At 38.6% G+C, this 21,537-nt stretch overlaps 2 protein-coding genes and 2 long non-coding RNA genes across 7 annotated transcripts in view; 2 read left to right on the plus strand and 2 right to left on the minus strand.

Moving 5' to 3' along the window:
• The window catches only part of LOC122888364, a 37,401-nt gene extending 36,044 nt beyond the window's left edge, over nt 1-1,357 (minus strand). The window contains exon 1 of the long non-coding RNA XR_006380685.1: nt 1,059-1,357. This is a non-coding gene — a long non-coding RNA (uncharacterized LOC122888364). The remainder of the gene's footprint in view (nt 1-1,058) is intronic.
• A 4,663-nt stretch (nt 1,358-6,020) lies between these two features.
• Nucleotides 6,021-9,928, plus strand: LOC122888363. Its single transcript, XR_006380684.1, has 2 exons — nt 6,021-6,692; nt 7,058-9,928. It is a non-coding gene; the product is annotated as an uncharacterized LOC122888363 (long non-coding RNA).
• sar1b (secretion associated, Ras related GTPase 1B) lies at nt 9,343-19,116 on the minus strand. Its single transcript, XM_044222732.1, has 7 exons — nt 18,766-19,116; nt 15,623-15,698; nt 13,411-13,530; nt 13,048-13,113; nt 12,597-12,700; nt 11,691-11,822; nt 9,343-11,063 (listed from the first exon to the last, which is right to left on the minus strand). The coding sequence occupies exons 2-7, from the start codon at nt 15,678-15,680 to the stop codon at nt 10,947-10,949; spliced, it is 597 nt and encodes a 198-aa protein (XP_044078667.1). The 5' UTR covers nt 15,681-15,698; nt 18,766-19,116; the 3' UTR covers nt 9,343-10,946.
• A 332-nt stretch (nt 19,117-19,448) lies between these two features.
• Nucleotides 19,449-21,537, plus strand: part of sec24a (SEC24 homolog A, COPII coat complex component) — a 41,458-nt gene continuing 39,369 nt past the window's right edge. For all 4 annotated transcript variants that reach the window (XR_006380683.1, XR_006380682.1, XM_044222712.1 and 1 more), the window contains exon 1: nt 19,449-19,835. Coding sequence is in view for 2 of the 4 variants with exons in the window: in XM_044222712.1 (XP_044078647.1) it covers nt 19,775-19,835 (61 nt within the window). In the remaining 2 variants the exon portion in view is untranslated. The remainder of the gene's footprint in view (nt 19,836-21,537) is intronic.

Here is a 21,537-nt window from a genome sequence, read left to right on the forward strand (position 1 = left end):
AAGAATATAAGAGAGACATTAGTAAGAAGAAAAAAATGGAGCACAGGGAGAGGACGAAATAAATGGGCGAATCACCTGAACGTATACAAATAATAACTTTTATCATGAAGGCCACCAAATCATCTGAATACTGTCATCTAAAAACTTTGCAGTGGGATTAGAGCTGCAACGATCAGTAACTAAACTGATTAGTCGAATAAAAGAAAATTAATTGGCAACTATTTTGATAAGCAATTCATTGTTTAAGTCATTTTTCAACCAAAAATGCCAAACATTTGATCTTTCCAGGTTCTCAAATGTCAAAATTTACAAAAACTGCAAAATATTCAATTTACTATAAATTGAATATTTTGGGGTTTTGTACTCTTGGTCAGACAAAACAAGATGTTCTGGGATGTCACTTTTTGTTAGAGGATATTGTGATAGGATGGGCATTTTCACTGCTGAAGTTTTATAGGCGATTACTCGATTAAACGAGAAGATAATCAGCAGATTCATCAGTAATGAAAATAATCGTTAGTTACAGTACAGTATTCATTCACAGATTAAAATTCCAAAAGTATCAATGCATTTATAAAAATACATGACTTACACACCCCTATTACTTTTATGCGTGTCACATAAAATTAGCTCACATTAGTCAACAGTATTCCTTCTCTAGACACACATTAAAGATAATTATTGCAGAGCAGCTTAAAAACACAACAAGAATGAATAAATGCCAACTATATTAGTGTAAACCTTCGACACAGACAATCAATCAAATCCAAACAATCACAAATCACACACCGATGGGTGACTTGACTGTCAACCAATGCATAATTGTATTGTGAATTTATAGTGTCCAGACAGCACACATGGCAACATCAATGTCCAGGCAAACAAGGCACAGTAGCAGCATGACCTCCATCACATCAACCACACACCAAGTTAATACCATGATGTATAATCATTTCTAATAATACATCCATGGTTATACAATACACACAGCCACGGCGGACAATTTAACCGTTATAACTAACTTAGCACAAAAAAGCAAACAGAAACGTTTTACTCACGTTATTTGAAGAAAAAAGCACCCACTGCTTTAGCTCTTCTTTGGTATTTTAGTGTCGCTGTTTTTCACCAGGACTTAAGATCTAAACCATCCGCTCCTGCTAGCTACCTAAGTTAGTCTTACAAAGCAGGAGAGCTGATATCATTAGCGAAATTGTTTCTATTTAATGTGAAGCCACGGTGAGTCTGGCTCAACGTTTTGTTTTTTTTACATTCATAATTTAATCAACAGTGGTGTGACAGTGACCACCAGACTGGATACACTTATTAGGCAAAGCTAGTTTTAATCAAAGGATGTTAACTTCACCTGGTTTCGGTAGCCTTGACATTACTGTTTCCACTGCAAGGCTGCAATATCGTGTTTGACCACACACGCTGGTTAACATTACCACACGTTGCAATCCAGGGGGGCGCTGTTTCACAAATCTGAATGAAGTCATAATAATAATGAAATACGAATGGAAAGTAACAGAAAGTACATTTACTCAAGTTCTGTAATTCAGGGCAGTGGGCCCTTTTCACAGTAGATAATAATAATAATTGTCAGTTTTTTTTTTCCTTTATTGAACACTCAAGTTCATACAATCAAGTCAGAGCTCAATTCCAAGTCAAATGCCACAATATGAGCAACAGAACATAACAGATAAATATGAATACCCAACAAAAGAAGATAAAAAAAATAGAAAAACAAAATTAATTAAACCGAGGTTATTACAGTTGTGTACAGTCATACTGCATATTTTGTTTGTACAATTCAGAGACTTAGAATAAAATAAAAGTTTATTAAAATAAAGGAGGAAAACATTTGCAAAATCCAGACTTATGTTTATAATATTTTGCCAAAATCAACAGGTTTTCTGCATTCTTTTTCTTTAAAATAAAACCCAAAATTCACTTTTTGGAACAAGCGAGGGTGGGTGGGTGGTTGGGGGGGTCTTTGAGGGCCAGTCTTGAAAGTCTTTCCAAAATTAGTAAACAAGCTTACATTCAAAAGACAAATGTTCAACAGATAAAATATTATTTTTTACAAAACACACATAAATTACAATCCAAATAAAACCGTTTACTTAGGAATTCATTGCAAGAATCTCAAAATGTGCTTCTTTGGCTTTGGGGGAAAAGCACAGGTGTAATTCATAACACTAACAGAGGTAGATTGTACATGTGTTAAGGACAAATTTGAGGTACTTATAGGTTACTTGTGTGTGTCCTTTTTTGTATTTCTAACTCACAATATTTTAGAGAGAAATATTGTAAATTTACAGTTATAGTTACTAGTTACTTTGTACATTAAACACATAAAACATATGATGAGCTTATAAGCAACTTTTCCTTAAGTAATTTTTTGAGTGCACACTTTAACTTGTCATGGAGTATATTCACATAATGGTATTACTAATATTACTTCCTCCAACACTGAACATTAATAATGTCTGCATTTCATCTAGGCATACCTGTTCTAGGACCTTTGTTATGCACATGCTGGCTCATTGGCATGGCTTACTGGTACACTTAACATGGACAGGATTCATCATTAATGTCATTGGTTCCACCTCTATGTTTCCTGCTGAATGAGTATTGTGAAAAATTGTGAAAAAGATCAGTTCTGAGGTACTTAATTAAGATTTTAAGTTACTTTATCCTTTAAACACTACATTTCAGAGGCAAATATTGTACTTTTTACACCCCTACATTTACCTTACAGCTTTAGCTACTAGTTATTTTGCAGGTTAAGACTATTAAAGCCTCTAAACACCCATAACCTATCCACACAGGTGTTTTCACTCATGTTGCCTGATTAGACCTCTCCTCAGGACTGCGTGGGTGTGTACAGAATGTCTTCTATTGAGTTTGTTGCACCTGTTAGGGCAGCAGTACTTACACCGTTATAATTTGTAATTGATAAAGTGACAATCATAACTAGTTTTATAGCATATAGCTGCATTTTAGGAGGGTTTCTGGCCTGTGAGTGTCCTGACCCAAGGAGACGTTCTCTGTGATACACTCTGTTCTTTGCTTTATGTTGACCTGTTGAATGGTGGTTGTCACTGGCTAGCATTCTTTATAATATGATTTGCTGGTGTATCTGCTGTTTTACTCATTTAATTGTAAAACAGTTAAATGAGTAATTGCCTCGCTTTTCATGTACAGCAGTGTTTCCATCATTTTGTCTGGCCCTGATACTGTGAGCATGTAAACAGCCATGCTCACAGTATCAGGGGCAGGCTCTTTTCTCAGTAACAAGGAAGTCAAATTCAGAGGACACATTCAATGCTTCGTCTCTGACGTAATTCCTCACATTTATCTGATCCAAGTTTTTATTTTTAGAAGGTCCCAAACCCCTAACAATAAAAGTGTTTATCATATCGTCTGTGTGCATTTTCAAGGTTCTTTTGTTTTCTTTCTGTTTGTGGCTTAATCAATTAGATCCCTATCATTCTTTGACTACTGTCACAGCCCGACTCATGGCTGGACAAAGGAGGGGACGCCACACATGAGTTGTGACTAAAAATATGTTTATTTTACATAACTAAAAGAGAAAGAAACAAACAAGACAAACTAAATAGGGTAAAAGCGCCAGTGACGAGAGAAAGAGTGGCTGACCCATGTTATTGGTGGCCCATACATTTTATTTTATTTATGACAATCATTTAATCCTTACATCTCCTGCTTCTATTGCTTCCACTACAACTGGTACTACTTATGGAATCACTGCTGCTGCTCCTGCTACTGGTATTTCTATTACCACAACTACTACAAGCAAGTTGTAATTCAGCTACGACTACTTAAAGTACTGCAACTAGAGATTTTCATCTTCCAATTGGTGACACATGCTCACACATAACCTTCAGAAATTTTCACATTTCTCATCTTAACAATGTAAAATTTAATTGATGATGAGGAAAACTTCTTATCTATTGGCCCCTTCCAAAAAAGGCCAGAGGTCACTTACAGTACAGTTCTTCTTCTTCAGCAGGGTGGCAGTCTGCACTACATGGGGCTTGAACCCTGGTCCTCTGGTTAATTCCCTACTCACCGCTGCCCTGCAAACAGCTATCACAAATGTAGGGACACTTTCACCAATATCAGCAGAGTTTAAAGGTGCCATTCATTTAATTCAGATCTTAAACTACAAGTTATTTAGCTTTTTCCCTATCACTGTAAAATAAGGCTGCATCACCCACATCTATAGACTGGTGGCCCCAACTCACCGAGTTAAGTACTCAGAGGTAATGTTCACAAGACCGTTTTGTAGCTTGTTTTATAGATTTCATGTCCTCTGAGTGAAGACGATTCCCTGCAAGTGATTGTTTCTGACAACAAAATAATAGTTATTATACTTTAAAAATAAGGTGATTCTAGTCTACAGTGTCTTGATTATGATGGACGACACTGATCTCTGCTGCAGGATTTAAAGATGTATTTTTACTTAAAGATTTTGCTTCCATTGCTTGCACATATTATCAATGATCTGAAATATGAAACATTCGTCTTAAAAACCTATAATGAAAATCTGTGAAGACTCCCATCTTGAATGAGTGAGAGTGTTTAGTTGCCAGTGTTTAATATTCTTAAATCAGTACTCCTGCACTGAGAGTCTAGGGAACCTAATGACTGCAAGCAGAGGACCCATGGGCCTTATATGTTAAAATATCCTGTGATTGAATTTTCAACTTCATCTCAAGATAATTTTTTCAACTGGTACATTCACCTGATTTATAACAATGGCTTCAACTGAATATAGCTGCATTCGCAACATTCAATCTATAAATTGAAAGTGCCTCAGGAGTATGAGGGCTTCAGCTCCCAGAGGGACATTTTTTATGTCAGGTTCAAGGACTATAAATAAAGGTATTGATGAGGATTTCCATTTACTCACATTTCAATGAACGATTTTTAGCCATGCTAGGGGCATGGCTCCAGGGATGACAAGGTCGGTCTGTCAGTCAGTCGGTCCACCACTTTGGTCCAGACTGAAATATCTCAACAACTGCTGAACGGATTGAGATTAAATTGTGTACAGACATTTGTGGTCTCCAGAGGATGAAGTTTATTGAATTTGGTGATTCCCTGACTATTCATCAAGCGCCACCAACAGGTTGACACTTTTACTGAAAATTTTTTAACAACTACTGTGTGGATTGCCGTGAAATTTGACACAGATTCTTCTATGTCTTTTGCTCCTCACGTTGCTTATAGACGGATCAAAACTCAATCAGTAGAAACCTATAAACAGGAAGCTGTTGAAAATGTTAGGCCACAGCAGTCAAATTAACCATTGTTACAAGTAATACTTATTGCCCCTTTTTATCACCATCACCATCATCTTCAGTTTTTGCTATTTTTGTTAGGAATTTTTCAGGAAATTTTCCGTATAAATGTGTGTATTTGTACTGTTACCATTTTTAGCTCTAAGCTTGTGACAGTGACGTCATTTTTGTCTAAACCTCTTCAAGAGGTTAGATCTTGATTACAATGTGGATTTAAGATTGAGAGAAGCATTAGGATTGGGTTGAAGGCTTGGTTAAGGGTTAAAGATATAGTTATATAGATTAATGTAAAGCGTAAGGAAATAAATTTAGTCAAAGGAAAGTCCACATAAAAACAAAATAAAGGTATTTCGTGTGCATATAAGGCAGGTTGTGGGTTTGTTGATGTTTTGATGTGAGGTCCAAAAACAATATCAAATATCCAAAGACAACTTCCTCAAAGACTGTATGTCTGTGTGTGTGTGTGTGTGCGTGTGCATGCTAAAAATTTCCCAGTCTTATCTCTAACATCTCATCTTGAGCTGACAAAGCAAACTGAAGACGCTGAGTATTTCCTGTTGCTTTTATGCAGCTGATGCTACCGTATTATTGCATAAGGTGTGTGTATGTGTTCGTGTGTGTGTGTGCCTACATATCCTGTAATCAGAGACGTGACCTGATGTTTCTCCTGTATTAGCAGTTGAAAGCCGTGTGTTGTACTGGAACATGCAGAACTTTATGACTATGAAGTGAACATGTCTGCATCATCCATCACACTGTGAGTCTGACAACGCTTGGCATCTCAGGGTGAAACTTTTACTGTTTTGACTCCTTTAAGATCTACAGACTGATCATGATAAACTTGATAAACATTGTAAAAATGTGTTTGCTTGTGGCGTGTTAGAGTGGTTTCATCAGCAGTTAAATCAGCTGACTAATCATATGAACGCTCCACACATTGTTGTATTTGAGCGAATATTGTTAGGTGTCGTAGCAACCTCTCACATACTCGGCCCAATGACTACCAGCATAAAAAACTCACACCTCAATGTAGTTGAATTTCTAAGCTATCGAGCATCTCTAATTTATAATACAGTACATTTTAAGAGGGTTTATTTTAAATCAGCTAACCTTTCCCTCTGAATGGATGAGCATGTACGGTAGATGTCTAACCCCTTCTTGTTAATTTCTTGTGTATTGTTGTGGATTGGTTGAGGTGTGTCTTGAATGCTGATTGGAAGTGAGAAGAGACACGAGAGACAAAGTCACCGGTAATGGGAAGTCACCTTCTCTGGTGTCTCATATCCTTAAATCCCTGTGAGGGTGGACAAGCAGCAACAGTTTTCTCTGCAGAACCGACACAAGACTTCATACACACACACTAAGGTAAGACAACTGACAACTAATACACTATTACTTTAATTACAGCTATTAATACCACTGCAATTTTTTTCATTTGCGTCTCCCTCTTCTTCTTATTATAATCTTATTGTGGGTGATAACTGTTCTTGTATCTGGAACATTGCTTTGTAAATCACTTCATGTAAATATTTTAAGTTAGAATATACAAACATTGCCTGTATGCAAATATAAATAACCTATGTGTACAGCTGTTTTTAGTTTGATGCTTTGAGGTCTAATTTGTTCTCCTTTTTATTCATTATATTTCAGTTTCTGGCAATGTTTTTGTCATATCATAATACCATTGATTGACATTGTAATGGCTCTCACTTTCTTTTCTATCACAACAGTCCAACAGGCTGAGACTCCTCCTCACATACGCCTGCATCATGCCAAGTCAGTCTCCACTTGTGCTGGGAACAGAAAACCTGTCCTGCACCCATCTAGCCTGCCCAGGGACACCCCCAGCACATCATCCAGGCCAGGGCGCTCCATGTTCGGGTGCTCAAGGTTCCACAACGCCCTCAGACCCATCGAGCCTACTGAACAACCACATTTTCCTTGATCACACAGACAAGAAGTCTGTCCAGACTATGCTTCAGCCAGGATGGCTACAGGGGTCACAAACCAGTTCCGACACCAACTACCAGGGTCTTGGACTTCAGCCCAAACCTGGAGCCCCAGTCCCCACTGTTAGCGCAGCCGTAGAGGGGGGAGGAGACAGGGGAAAAGATGCAGGAGCAGCTCAGAGAAAGAAGCATCACTGTAGGGTGTGTGGGCATCTGCTACTCGCTGTTGTCCTAGCTGTCTTCTCCCCGCTGGTAGCTCTGGGAGTCTGCATGGCTGATATCCTGACTGGAGAGTGCTGTAATGTGCAAGACATGGACTCTGCGGATGACCCATAGACTTATATTTACCTTTATATACAGTGTATGGGATGACCTGATGTGAAAGAGAAGATATATAAGGGCTTTGTGTGTATTACTGCATGTGACCTTAAAGGATATCAGAAGTTTTCCCTGTTTAACCATTTATTTATGAATTACATACACATTACTGATAAACAATCTTCATAGCATGCGTTTTTAGACTGAGTTCCTATCTTTCTATTGTTTTTTGTTCACTTCAGTACTGTATGAAAATCAACTTGCAGCGAGAAATTTGCTTGAGACTCAATCCATTGCTGTGAAAATCTTACCGACTTCATGTTAAGTTAGAGTCATGTAAACCTCTGGTGGTACTGCAGTTGGGAGCAAGGACAATATTAAAAATCTCCACTTGTGGTGCATTCAAGGAACCTCCAACATTCAAGTATTGATAGTGGCTGTCCAACATTATTGCATTCACAAGTAGTGTTGCTGGAAAAGGAAATCTTGAAGACAAACAGTGACCCCAGTTGACCAATCAACTGCATTACTGCAAAGAACCAGTATTTAAAAACAATGCCTTTGCTGTAAAGTCTGTGAGTGATTTTTGTGGAATACTAAAATGAAACCAGTGACTGCCTGGAACTTAATCTAAAAAGAACATGTATGAGATGATTTGAAAAATTGACGTCATCAATTAAATATTGGGATAAAACCAATGGTACGATCCTTTCAGACAGTGTAACACCTGTGCCTAATGTGAAATTGATTGTATCTTCTCAGCAATATTGTTCATCTGTTCTACAGAACTCCTTTGTTGTCATTCATATTAATTATGATTTCCTGTCATCCATTTAAGGAATGAAGATAAATTGTACAGCACTAAAAATACACTTTTCCATGTCATGTGCACCACCCAGTGGCCTGATAGTACCGTGCTTGTATTGAAGCTAAGTTATATGGTGCCAATGTGCTTTTTACATAACCTCAACAGTTAATTTACGTAATCCTGTTCCACATACAAACTGTAGATATTTCAGCTGTAACTGTCAGATCAAGAGAATTAAATATAGTCACCTCGCTCAATGGTGGAAAGTAACTAAGTACATTTACTCAAGTACTATACTTGTGTACAATATTGAGGTACTTGTACTTTACTTGAGTATTTCCATTTAATGCTTTATTAAAGATTAAACCAGTGGTTTTGCCCTGTGACCCCTTACAAAAAAAGTGTATAGTTGTGGCCCCTTGTCACGTGTCAGATATCCATGAATTACCAGTTCCATCAAAATTGATTTCCCCTCCAAACTTCTAATGGTTTCATTTAAATAACAGTTTGAGGCCTAAAGAGGTCAAACTCTCCAATATTTCACCACAAAAGCCAAGAGTAATGAATAGTCCAAAATGTGAATACATATTTGTGTAACAGAACTTTGTTTTTTCTTCTTCCTACCCCATTAATCATCTCACGACCCCCCAGATTTATTTTGTGACCCGATCCCTAGGGTGGAAACCACTGCACTTGCAACATATGTCACAGGGGGCAATTTTCTGCATAATGAGAATTTTTATTTTTAATACTTTAAGTACATTTTGTTGATACTTCTGTACTTTTACTTCTGTCGGATTTTGGATGCCAGACTTTGTTTTAGTGGTGTATTTTTATATTGTTGTATTGGTACTTTTACTTAAATAAAGGAACAAAATTCTTCTTCCACAGCTGATCTGACCAAAGAAAAGTGACAAAAATAATCAGTCTGCATTGTGGATCAATGTTAAAGCCTGTTATTCATTGAAAACATTTATTACATTTTTTATGATGCAAACAACAGCAAGTCCCACCCTTCTTGGAACAGCTCATCACGTAGTCATGAGGGAGTGAAAGAGACACAAAGGGACAGGGACAGAAAAAATGTGTATTAAGCGCAATTCCATTGTTTCTGTAAAAACAAAACAAAACATGACAATCAGCTCTCATTGTAAATTTTGGCATCTTTTTTCCCCTCATGTTGTACTCTGGAGTAATGGTCATTAAAAATGAAAAGAACAAGGCATGCATAATAGTTTATGGTAATGCACATAGATCAAAGGATACCACTTATAAATACAAAATCCATGTACGATGTTCATGTACATTTCATATATACTGTATAGTCCCTTTCTTAGAGGTGTCTTAGGCCTCTCTACCTGTTCCCGCTGTGGGACGGTGTCCTCTGTTATCTACGCTTGGTCACTAGATTCACCCTATAAAAAGGTCTGTGCTGGAAAATAAATCTGTAGGATGGACTTCTAATATTGACAATTACTTGATGTATTCCTCCCTTCATCTATTACTGCATGTTATTATTACGCTATTTATCCCAAAGTTTCATTTACTTAAATAGTTTTCTTTGCATCAACTGACCATTGTGCTAACTACACGATTTCATCAAACGTCGCCAGGGTTATAGCCAGTATTATTTTTTATTAAAAATCTTCTCCCATCTGCTATACTACCACCCCATGCTTCTCTTTAAAAAGGGGAGCCCACAGAATACTTGGATCCGTTCAATGCTGCTGTGCCGATGAGATAGAAGTCTGGAACAAAAGTATTTTAACATCCAAGTAACCTATAGAAATGGATCTAATTTCTGATACGCTAAGATAAATGCACTGGTCCATTTCAATAAATGGGTGAAACAGCCATGCGTCTATAGTGAGGGCTGTATACGTGGTCACACATTTTATTTATTGAAATCATGTAAAAAAAAAAAAACAAAACAAAAAAAAAAAGACAAAAAAAAAACAGGACAAAACGTGTTGATTAAATGCAATGTTGAATGACAGTCTTTACTGTTAAAAAAAGTGTACTGCAATGTATACAACCATGCTGCTCTCGCTCTCAATGCTTGAAATGAGGTGAAGAGGGGAAAGAGGCTTTAGGGACTGTTGATATACCAATGGAATCATATACAGATTTACAATTATAATGCATCTATCATCACACTCAACAGATGGCAGGAAAGGAGGGGGAGAGGGCAGCAAACGACAGACACAATATAGAAAAGATTCATCCGTTTGAATTTGAACACCCTTTGCTGTGGAACCAATGCTATGTTACTCTCTTAGAAAAAGACAGAGATGGAAACGAGTGTGTGTGTGTGTGTGCGTGCGCATACAGATATGAATTCTGTAAGTGCGGAACCAAATGTTCGACCAATAAAAGTCTATTGGGATCAAGTTGTATTGGTTTCTCTGAAGGTGGAGACAGACTTGTTTAACCAAACATGGGGCTGAGTATGATGGTACTGGTGGCAACGGCGGGCATCTTGAGTGGTTGGGTTTAGCACCCCCCCCCCCCGATGGTGGTGGTGGTGTCACGCGCTTGGCTGCTTTAGTCGATGTACTGGGAGAGCCAGCGGAAGCCCTCGCCGTAGCCCTGCCTCTTCAACACACTGCACATGAACACCTCCAGTGGTCTCGTGTTCAGCTCCTTCATGGGAATGTTGCCCTGAGAGAAAAGCAGGAAAAAAGTCACACTAAACCCACTTTCTTAATTTTTCGTAAGTAATTCTGTCCTCTAGACAAAAAATAAATAAAAAACAAAAACCTGTACCCCCCTAAGTACTAGGCAATGTCATATGCACTCCAATCTGGGCCCTCCTTATCAAGACAAAAACAGAAATCAACTCTTCTGGCGTAGTGAGTTTGGAGTTTGCAAGGAGATCATCAGTGCGCTCTGGATTTAAATGCATTTTTTGAAAATGTAAATATGTTAAATGGGGTGTTAAGTTGCTCTTTTAACTTGGCAAACAGATAAAGGGAACGTCTGCAAGACTATAGTTTACCTAGCAAACTTAAACTTGATGTTTTAAAGGTTAAGCTGACATTGAATTGACCAGCCAGCAGTATTTAATTTCACCACTGCTGCTTTATCACCATAACTTCTCACTGTCTACTGGGGTGGGGACTCATCTTCCTGTATCCCAACATTGGAACTTCATGCAGTCTTTTCTCTGGTCAACAATTGAAAGGGATTATTTTTTATATACTTGCCTGACATAGACCTATAATTCTCATCAGATGACAAAAAAAAGGGTCAAATGTACTGTCACAGATAAGTGCTGCGTCTACTCACCTTGCCTGTCGTCTGTCCGTACAATCCAAACATTTCCCTCAGCTTCTCCTCGCTGATGGCCTCTTGTCTGTCGATCTTGTTGCCAAGGATCAGGATAGGCACGTTTCCAATGGTCTCGTCTGTCATTAATGCCTGGGTGGGTAGACTCGGTATTACTATGTGCCTTTCCTTTTTATCCATAAGGTGATAAAGAAAATCTACCCTCAGATACTACTATGTTACAAATCATTAAACTGTGTTCACTGTTTTAATTATATTTAGTGCCTTCCAGGAGTGAGTACCAGGAGTATTGTAATTTACTTCTACTTCAAATAGTAATTTCTGCACAATTATTTAACATTGGTGGTGACAGGTGAATGTAGAAGAAAAAAACCCTTGCTCCGTTTCTGTGTCTGGTTTAATAAAAATATTTCTTGCACCACCTGCGTTGTGCATAGATACAACTGCCCAAAAAATAATAATTGTGCAGACGTTTTTATCATTAAATGTTTGAATGAATTACTTTTAATCTTTCACTTTACGTGTAACATTAAACAGCTAATAAACTGCACATTAGCTATCATTGCAATTTTCTAACTTAAAAGGCTGTTTGAACACTGCATCAGGACTACACAGCTAAAATACTGATTTGAATTACTTCTTTGTAATAACTTAGTTGGGGGGCAGCATTTCTCTTCAGTAAAAAAAAAAAAGGCACAGCTTTAGAAGAATTCACAAGACAGACAAAAATGTATCAATATCATTGTAAATTCTTACACCAACTAACCTACCACTATCACAAGTGGTGCCATAAAAACCAGAAAACAAATATTTGACCAAGAAAGTGGATTTTTAAAGTTAAGCGGAATACTGAAAGCTGTCAAAAACACTGCTCCACAGTGCGACGGTGACCTAGCAGGTACTTACATCAAGTTCTGCTTTTGATTCGGCCAATCTGGTGAGGTCTGCACAATCCACAAGGAAGACTATGCCATTAATGGCAGGGAGGTAGTTTTTCCACACTCTGCGGGCTGTGTGAATCAACACACAAACAAAAACAAACATGAGAGTTTTACAGTACAGTCTGTCTACTTATGTTAGACACATTTTGCATTCACTGACACAACTGTGATATATCGTATTGGCCTTATGTTAGTGAGAGTATTGGCAAGAGAGAATTTCCTTTCTGCGCTGCACAAATTGCATGCTACTTTTTCCCCACAGGGAGGTCAGGTATGTCGTTTGAAGGAAAACTGATAATATCGCAATCATTTTATTTCCAGATCATATCGGCAGTGAAAAAGTGATATTGGAGCTTCACAAACACATACTGTGACCAATGAAAGCCAAAAACATTAGTATACAAACACATACACACCTTGTGCGTGGCCTCCAAGGTCAAAAGTGGTGAAAGTCATGCCAGCAATCGTCAGCTCTTCCGAGGCTGGAGGAAGATAGAAAATTATCATGAACAAATCTGAAAAGTCAGGCAGCTCAAAAGTCACTGACCCACAATGGTTTAGTGTATTTGCACATGTGCAGCATGAGCGAATATATTACCAAATTTTACACATAGTTTATAGTATACTTACAGCTCATACCCATTCAACAGTGGTTTGTTTAAAAATGGCAAACATAAATGAATAATCTGCCCGAATGTTTTTGCACGGATGGCTTTCAACACATAACTGAGTGAGAATGTGTGGATGTGCATGTGTGAGAGAGAGTAGCACCAACTCACTTGGATGTAAAGTTGGCACATGCTGTCCCAATCTGTCATCTTTGAGCATGTGCAGTAGCGTCGTTTTGCCAGCATTGTCCAGGCCAAGAAATACTAACTTGCCAGATTTCTTGTACAGTCCTGAAACAAAGCCAGAAGCATTTCAGAACACAAGGGTGAACACTAGAAATGAAGAACTTAGGTTTGGAAAAAAATAAAAATACAATCTTTAAAGCATAAAGATGAGACTTGACAAAAGAGTTACCAAGCTTGGACTTGTTCTCAGGCATGCACCAGATATTCAATTCACACATAAATAGTTTCTTTGATGCACGGTGAAAACATGCACAAGTGGCTGTGCTCTACCTTCTGATTTTGCCACTCTCTACTTCACATTATGAATGTTAAATGAAACAAAAAACCGAAGCTACCCTTGCCTAAGTTAAGCTACGCTCTTGCATTCTCTATTGTGTGAAGTTGGAAAAAGTAAGTAGTAGTTTATTTGTAATTTCATGGAGAAATGACATTCAGTCAGTCAGTCAAAAAACACTAAACAATTCTCACAATAAAACTATTTTGCACAAAAGTGCTTTCTGCTTCAAAGGAAAACTGACAAGATCTTTCTCTTAATGTCAGTTCTCTCAGATTGGTGTACCAACTAACTGAATACAGGAGAAAAGGTGTAACCAAGGTTAGGAGGTCCTTCAACTTTCGTGACAAGATTACAAGGCTTTGTGTGTACCACTCTCTGAGTCAGCGTAGTGATACCCAGTGGATTTGTGAAATTTCAGCTCTACTAGACGTCATCATTACTCACAACACCACTATGCTACCTATCTGACAGGGAGATCTGGAACAACTGCTTCACAAGAGCAGATCTTACACAGAAACTAGAACAGCACACTTTGGGGAGAGGAGCAGCTGGTACACAAAAGATTTTTCCACCAGATTTAAGATGGACACATCGGTAACACCTTTAAAAAGCTTGTGTGAAAAATAAGTTTCTGGGAGACATTTCCTTTGTGTGCCTTTCATGTTCACATAACATTAGGGTTGGGGCAATCGTCTGTAGACAAACCTCCTTCTCTTGGTCTCTCACAAACACGAAAAACTAGTTTTGCTGGATATGTTAAGGCAAGTCAGTGACAAATGAAATGTATCATAAAAAATTACAGGTATTTATATGCATTCACAAGTGAATTCCACACTCCAAAGATGCAAGCTGGTCTGGCAAAAATAGACCTGGCGCATAAAGATAGCGGAGAAGGAAAGAGCTGTTCTCACGTGTGGCTCACGGATCTGACTAGAATGGCAGCGGATCATATCCGGCAGCCGTGACGGAGCCGGAAAGCGACCCAGCTGGATGCTATGGACATTAGTGCGCAGAGCAAAGCTGTGGTGAGCAGGCATATGGAGAATGGAGATGCGGGATTTGTCAGATTGTACAATACACTTGTCAGGATTGTGCAGATGGAAATGGGATCGTAAATGTGTTGCTTTAAATTAAGGAGCAAAGTCACTTGTGCAGATTAACAGTGATTCTCATCATCGCGCGCAGACATGCCACTCTACGAGAAACATCAAATAGTAGGGAACAGATTTCCGATTATATTTTCTATAACAATTTTGTTCCTTAATAATCGGCAGCGCAAAAAAAATATATCAGCAGTCAATCTGATCGCCAGTGAGCACAAGCTTACATAACATATGCCATTTGGTGGATGCTTTTAGCTGAGCCACTTTACAGGAACATTATGTGTGATGCCCCAATGGGAATCGAACCCATAAGCCAGCTTGTATTAGTGCTCTAACCAAGGAGCTATAAAAGGTATGTTTCAAGCTACACAGAAGCATTTAAAGGAATGGTAGCCGCTGATGATGGTGATCCATTCCTTTCTTACCACATGGACCACATTATAAACTGGTCAGTGTGAAATGGGCCTATTGTGCATAACACTCTTAACCCAACTTTTCACTCAACACTTCAGGACTGAGGTGCAAGACAGACCAGTTGTTGTAACAATTAAAGCTGTTATTGTGATCACCGAAGACATTAATCACCATGTTCCATAACATTTTTAAAAACAGCTTTGTGGTTTACAATATGGCAACACCATTTTCATTAATAAAATTAACTTAAAATACTAAAGCAGTCACAACTGTTTGCAGTAATCTTTTAAAGCTTTCAACACTGAATTAATATGAATTAGTGTTTCTGATCACCAGTACTCACCTAAAAACTGTAGTACGCTATTGAAACCATTATAAATCCAATCAATTAGGAATGACATATCTGGAGCTGTTGAATCCTGAAAAACAACAAATGGGGAAAAAGCAGAGGTAAGAAGACATGAATGTACACAGAAGGAGAAGGTCCTGTTACAAGTCATCTAATATCTGTTATCAATAACTTAAGTTTTATTCATTTTTGTAGGTAGGTTGTCACTAATGTGACAGAGTCTATATTCCTACCCATGGACAGAGGTTTTACCTATACTGTACAATAAGCATCGAGAAACAAGTGTCAGCATTAAACTGCTGTGGAAGGAAACTTTGGAGGGGATTTGGACAGCCGCATTGAGACAGTATCCTTCATCCCCAGCGTGAACAGAATACTGAAGTGCAAAGAGTTGTCACAATAGCTGACATGGCACACACTGGTAAAATATCTGAAATTGCAGACTGTTTGTTTTCATTATGCTCTACAGTTCACATGCTCAAAACGCTGGACGGTAGGGAAAGGAGGAAGTTTTAACTTATTGTGTAATATATGAATTTGAGATTCAAAATCTTGGGCAAATTCCTGTACATATTTGCCAAGATTACTTTTTATCCTCCAGATGAGGACAGTGTCCTAATGCTGCAATTTCAACAGTAACCATTATTTACTAAATAATATCCAAATCTATAGATTGCAGTACTTTTTTTCAGTGGCACATTGGACTAAATTATGGCTTATTATTCATATTTATTACACGCCTAGAGCCTACAGGGGAAAATACCTAATGACACCAAGACAAATAGGACACAGTTAAAAGTATCAGACAAGAGAGATAGTAAGATCAATAGGAAGGAACCAATCAGCACCCCTCACCACAAACCTCATACAAGTGACGGCACTGAGCTCTATGAATATGTAGTCTGCCTCAACCTATCAGATAGAAATTGGCAACAGGTGATAAGAACAATGACTGGTTTTCTACAGCCAATGATAAGCTTTTCCAGTAGGAGCCTTTGGACAGTAGGACAGGAGATACAGAGCACTGATCACATACCATCTGACAGCTCCTTAACAGGCAACATAAGTGTTTTGTTCAACACAACCCATCTGCAAGGGCCTTGGAAATGAAGCCTAGTCTTAGTCTTTCACGATAAGATAGCCAGATTGTATTTCAATCAAAACAAAAAAGATTTGAAATGGGACCGGCTAAAACTGTGTGAAATCAACAGTTCTCTGGCTGCCTACATGCAACAGCTTGTTGTATCTGCGTAAGAAAAACTCTAGTTTTGTTCATTTGTTATTCGAGTTCACACAAGATTATTTTTCCCTATTTTAAGTGACGTGATCAAATGTGATCAAAAGTGTCATGGTCATGAAAACCCGAGAAAAGGGGTCCCCCCCATGAAACCATGACGTTTTCTTCATTAGACACACACACACACACACACACACACACACACACACACACTCAATATTCCAACTTCATGTCATTTCCTAGCCTTTTCTATGTGACAGTTACACAGGCATCAGAACAAGGTAAGCTGGTGCTGACCTCTTACCCTAGTTATGTAACATGCAAACAACTCCAGGGCTAAAGTATAAGGTAGCCAAAGTTCAAGACCACGCAAATACAGTTGAACTACACGTCAGCTGCTGTTACACTCCTCCCATATGCTCCCACGCCTGCCCCCATTGGCTGCTATGACACTGTGGGCTGGCATTACAGACTGATGCTCCCACGTGTGGCATGAAGCTGCTGTGAATGTGAAACAGTTCACAGTAACTGACAACAACCATAGGCAAATATGGGCTCATAAGACCAATACATACACATGAGTTTTAAAAATTCAGCCAACAAAAAAAAAACATGTGGCAATGAAAACCTTTGACTGACGGCAGCAGCCTGAACTTGTTTCAAGGGATCTAGAGTTGTTATTTACAGGGTTTAACTGATCAACAAGCATGACAAACCACATTAAAGTGACAGAAATAAAAGATGTGACCAACATGGTTGGTTACCAAGTTAAATGGAGGTGCACAGGAGGAATTTGGCTAGAAATGCCCTCAGAACTAAACTCACCATCAATGAGACATCTGTTATGAATTAAATCCTTCAGATGAGTTAACAACCTTTATTTCAAGTTAACACTTACAGGATTGGTTATGACTGAATGTGGGTGCACTTGCTCAAAAATCCCCATGCTACATGTTTTGACAGTTTGCCCTTATTACTATCCACCTTCTAAACTAATCCTTCAATGTCTGGGAAATGATTCCTCATACTCAGATAATAATAAAGACTTGAAAATAGGTTAACGTTACTTATGCAAACATATCTGATATTTCAGAAATGTGTTTCAGTTCACAAATGAAGACATTCAATAATAGTAGGACACATTTTCCTTGAGGAGATATGGTTTCTATCAATTCCCATCTACTGTAAGATTTCAAGCAGGTGTTGTGAATCAACTTAAGTTAGATGTCACGAGAAAATTGTGAATCCATGAATAAGTGAAAGACACGGGATGCTGTTTGACTCGGCTGTCAAACAAGTCCAACTATCACAACCACTGTCAACGTAGCCGAGAAGTTAGCTAACGTTTACCTTAACGGCTAACGTTACATGGATGATTGGTCTCCGATAGGTTCCGCGTTAGCAAAAAAAAAAAAAAAACTAAAAAAAAGGCCCAAATATCAATAACAAGCCATATCAAAGTCACACATATACGTTAAGTGTGATTTTATAAAGCTTATGTGAGGCCGGCTAGTAGGCTGGCTAGCAGGAAGCCACTAGCTACGTGTCATATTCTCTTGGAGGCGACGTTGCATCGAGGGGTAACTGGCTACGTTAGCTAATCAGCAGTTAGCTAGAGAAACACTTCACAGATATACTAACAACACCGGAGACTTGTAATATTGCGAGTATTTCTTCTTCCAATAATGGATATTAATGTTAAAACAAATATAAACAGCGGGTCAACTTCAGTTTAAATCCAGCTCGATGCTCTTTGATAATAAGCGAGCTAGCCAACTTGGTGTTAGCAATGCTAACGTAGCATCGCTAGGAGCCGGGGACAATTTGCTAGCTGAGATGCCGAACGTTCACATATGACTCTTTTCTGATCATTGTTGAGAAAATGTATCAAAAAACTTACCCGTTATTTAGGTGTAGATTAATTTACCGAATCTGTTCGCTCTTATAGTCATGTAATTTGGTCTCCTTGTGGAAAAAAAGAGAGCCTGCGAAATGCCAGGTCTTCCTCTCTTTTTTCGTGTTTTGTTACTGAGCCACGACACTGCAATGGCTGTCCAACAACTCCCCAAAACTCTGCCCAGCCGCTTCCTGTTTATGTTTCACAATCATCTTTCCGACAGGCGAACTGAAATAAACTGAGGGTCTAGTGTTCTTATTTTACACTTTCCACACACATATTTCACTGGATTTTTTTCACACAATATTTTATTAAGGTAACTGTGACTGGTTTACATATCTAACAAAACGACCAACTACAAAACGATGGTTCCCAGCTTGTTAGATTATAGTATTTGCTATCCAGTCTGTGAAATCATGAAAATCATCTTGTTAGGCACTTAAATGTCACTTTTTCTATAGGTGGCAATTACTCTGGTGATCGTTTGAAATATATATGGACAGATTAGCGGATATTTTACAAGTTCTGCCACACCCAATTAAATGAGCAAATGCTTAGAAAGACAGTAATTGTACATACAATCGGAGATTCTACTCTCCCCTCTTGTTTCCAGTACACTGAATAATCCAGAGCACAGGAGGAAATGCCACGTGTACATACTGCGCATGCCCGACGATTTTTACGTCGATCCTGCTGGGTGATCCCAACTTCCGGTGAAAGAGGAGAAGTGTCTCACACGATTACTCTGACAAGGCCTATCGTTACTCACCCGTCGGTAGTTGAACGGGGTTTCAGTAATAACCATGGCTCTGTGATGCCAACAAGTCAGCTAGTTAACTTTTTAAGAAATTAGGAGACGTCGCCGTAGACACCGCTTTGACTAAACGCCACATCGTCAGAGCCACAGGTGTAAACTATACCCCGCGACTGCCAGCTAGTCAGCTAGCTAAAGACGCAGCTAGCTATTCGCCAACCAAGCACCTCAAAATTAGATCCTGGTGTCTGTTTCAAGATGTCAACTGCGGGGTTCAACTCTCAGAATGGGACAGGGACAGGGCAGGCATATGCGAATGGTGAGTAACATTAAAATGTGAGTAAAGTTAGCTCAAGGTAAAGTAGCTAACATTAGCAAACGGGCTTAACCCAATTAACAGCTAACCCTAGCATCAGTTCTTGGGTCTTGCCTCTGTGGCTATTTGCTAACGTTAACTGTTAGCTAACTGACTTGCTTAGTAACGCTGTAACTTAAGGTAGCAAAGCAAGAGCAAGCTGTCAGGTACAGTTACGCCGGGATAACTGCGGTTAATCTTGACCTTTGTTAACGTTACCTTACTGGCTTACGGTGGTAAACACAGTTGCTATCGTTACAGTACGCTAACTATATCTGTTTGCTAACTAAATTTAGGCAGTGTTTGCTACCGTTGGTTTGTCGAGGTGGCAAAACAACAGGTTGACAAACCGAAAGGTCAACAGGCATCATAACCTTTAAGACAGGTGTTGGATTGGCCCATCTTCTCCCAGTAAACATAACGGTGATGATGTGATCACAACGTCAATTTTGCACTTGTTCTTCAACTGTCAAGATCCTCGGTTAGCCAAAACTTATCCTGTCAGAATTTAACATCAAACGAGCTTTGACTTGTCTTTTCGCATTTGTCTCCTTGTGGTTTTCGTGTGTAGTTTCATTGCCAGTGAATAATCCCATCTGCACTTTTATTAGTTTCCTCACTGTTGTGCAATACAGATTTTTAGCGTGTTTGCCTTCTACGTTTTACTGTACATGTGGCACATTGGGGATGGTCCAGATATGTTACTGCAGAGCTTTCTCCAGGCTTAACCAATTACTTACTTCAGTTGAGGCTACTCACATTTCTATCGGATTCCCATGAAAGCTTTGTAGGCAGCCTTCAGTAGCTTTTCTTATCCATGCATGTGTAGGAGCTCTTTTGTACTGTGCAGATGAAGCAACTGCGGCTCGAGTTTATAATGCCTCAGCGGTTTTCTAAAGCTGTAGTTAAATGAATGTCTGAACTTGTAATTGTTCATTACGTTCCCCCTTAATCTCATTCCTATCTTCCTTGATTCAGATGGGTCCCTAAAGGATGTTAATCCATCTGTTCTTTGATCTCTGATCAATCTGAAAACAATGTGTTGCTGACAGTAGAAACAAACCATGAGAACATGTCACTTAAGATGGATGGGATAAGTTTTCAGAACAATGCTTGTAAATTACTTCTTATCATTGGATATCTGTAATGCGAATGAACAATTCAAATGGGATTAAGTGTTGCTGTAATTAATCACGAAAAGAAAGTGATTAGTGTGTATGTATTGCTAAACCAAAATGTTTCTACGTGTAATTTCCACAAGTGATGCACATACAGTAATAACATAGTATGGCCATAAGCATAAGTAGTGAACCCACCTACTGTAAACTTAACATAAACTCACACTTCAGGATGTCGTCTCTTGACTGATTTATATTGTCTTGCATATTCTTATCATACACCCACTTGATGTCAATGAGGCCAATAGTTATAATGGACTGGATGTGGACCCAAGACTACAGTAGTAAAGGCTTCCTTGGTTGCCTTACTAGTGCTCATCGGCAAGGTTAAACATGTCAATCTGCACTGTTCAGCTATAACCTGAGTTCATTTTTGACATGCATTTAACAGTTAGTAGTAGAACAGCTTTACTGGCAGTATAGGATTCAAATTATGATTATCCCACTTGCCCTTGGACAGCTCTCGTATTTGAGCAGGAGTGATCAGT

Source organism: Siniperca chuatsi, linkage group LG14 (assembly GCF_020085105.1).
Source record: "Siniperca chuatsi isolate FFG_IHB_CAS linkage group LG14, ASM2008510v1, whole genome shotgun sequence".
Classification (NCBI taxonomy): domain Eukaryota; kingdom Metazoa; phylum Chordata; class Actinopteri; order Centrarchiformes; family Sinipercidae; genus Siniperca; species Siniperca chuatsi.

What these genes read in the sequence shown, in the direction of transcription:
- sar1b (XM_044222732.1), bottom strand. Translation starts at nt 15,680, where the DNA reads ATGTCATTCCTAATTGATTGGATTTATAATGGTTTCAATAGCGTACTA. An exon ending in TAGCGTACTACAGTTTTTAG is followed by an intron (nt 13,531 to 15,622) that starts GTGAGTACTGGT and finishes GCTTTGTTTCAG; the next exon opens with GACTGTACAAGAAATCTGGC. An exon ending in TGTGCCAACTTTACATCCAA is followed by an intron (nt 13,114 to 13,410) that starts GTGAGTTGGTGC and finishes ATCTTCCTCCAG; the next exon opens with CCTCGGAAGAGCTGACGATT.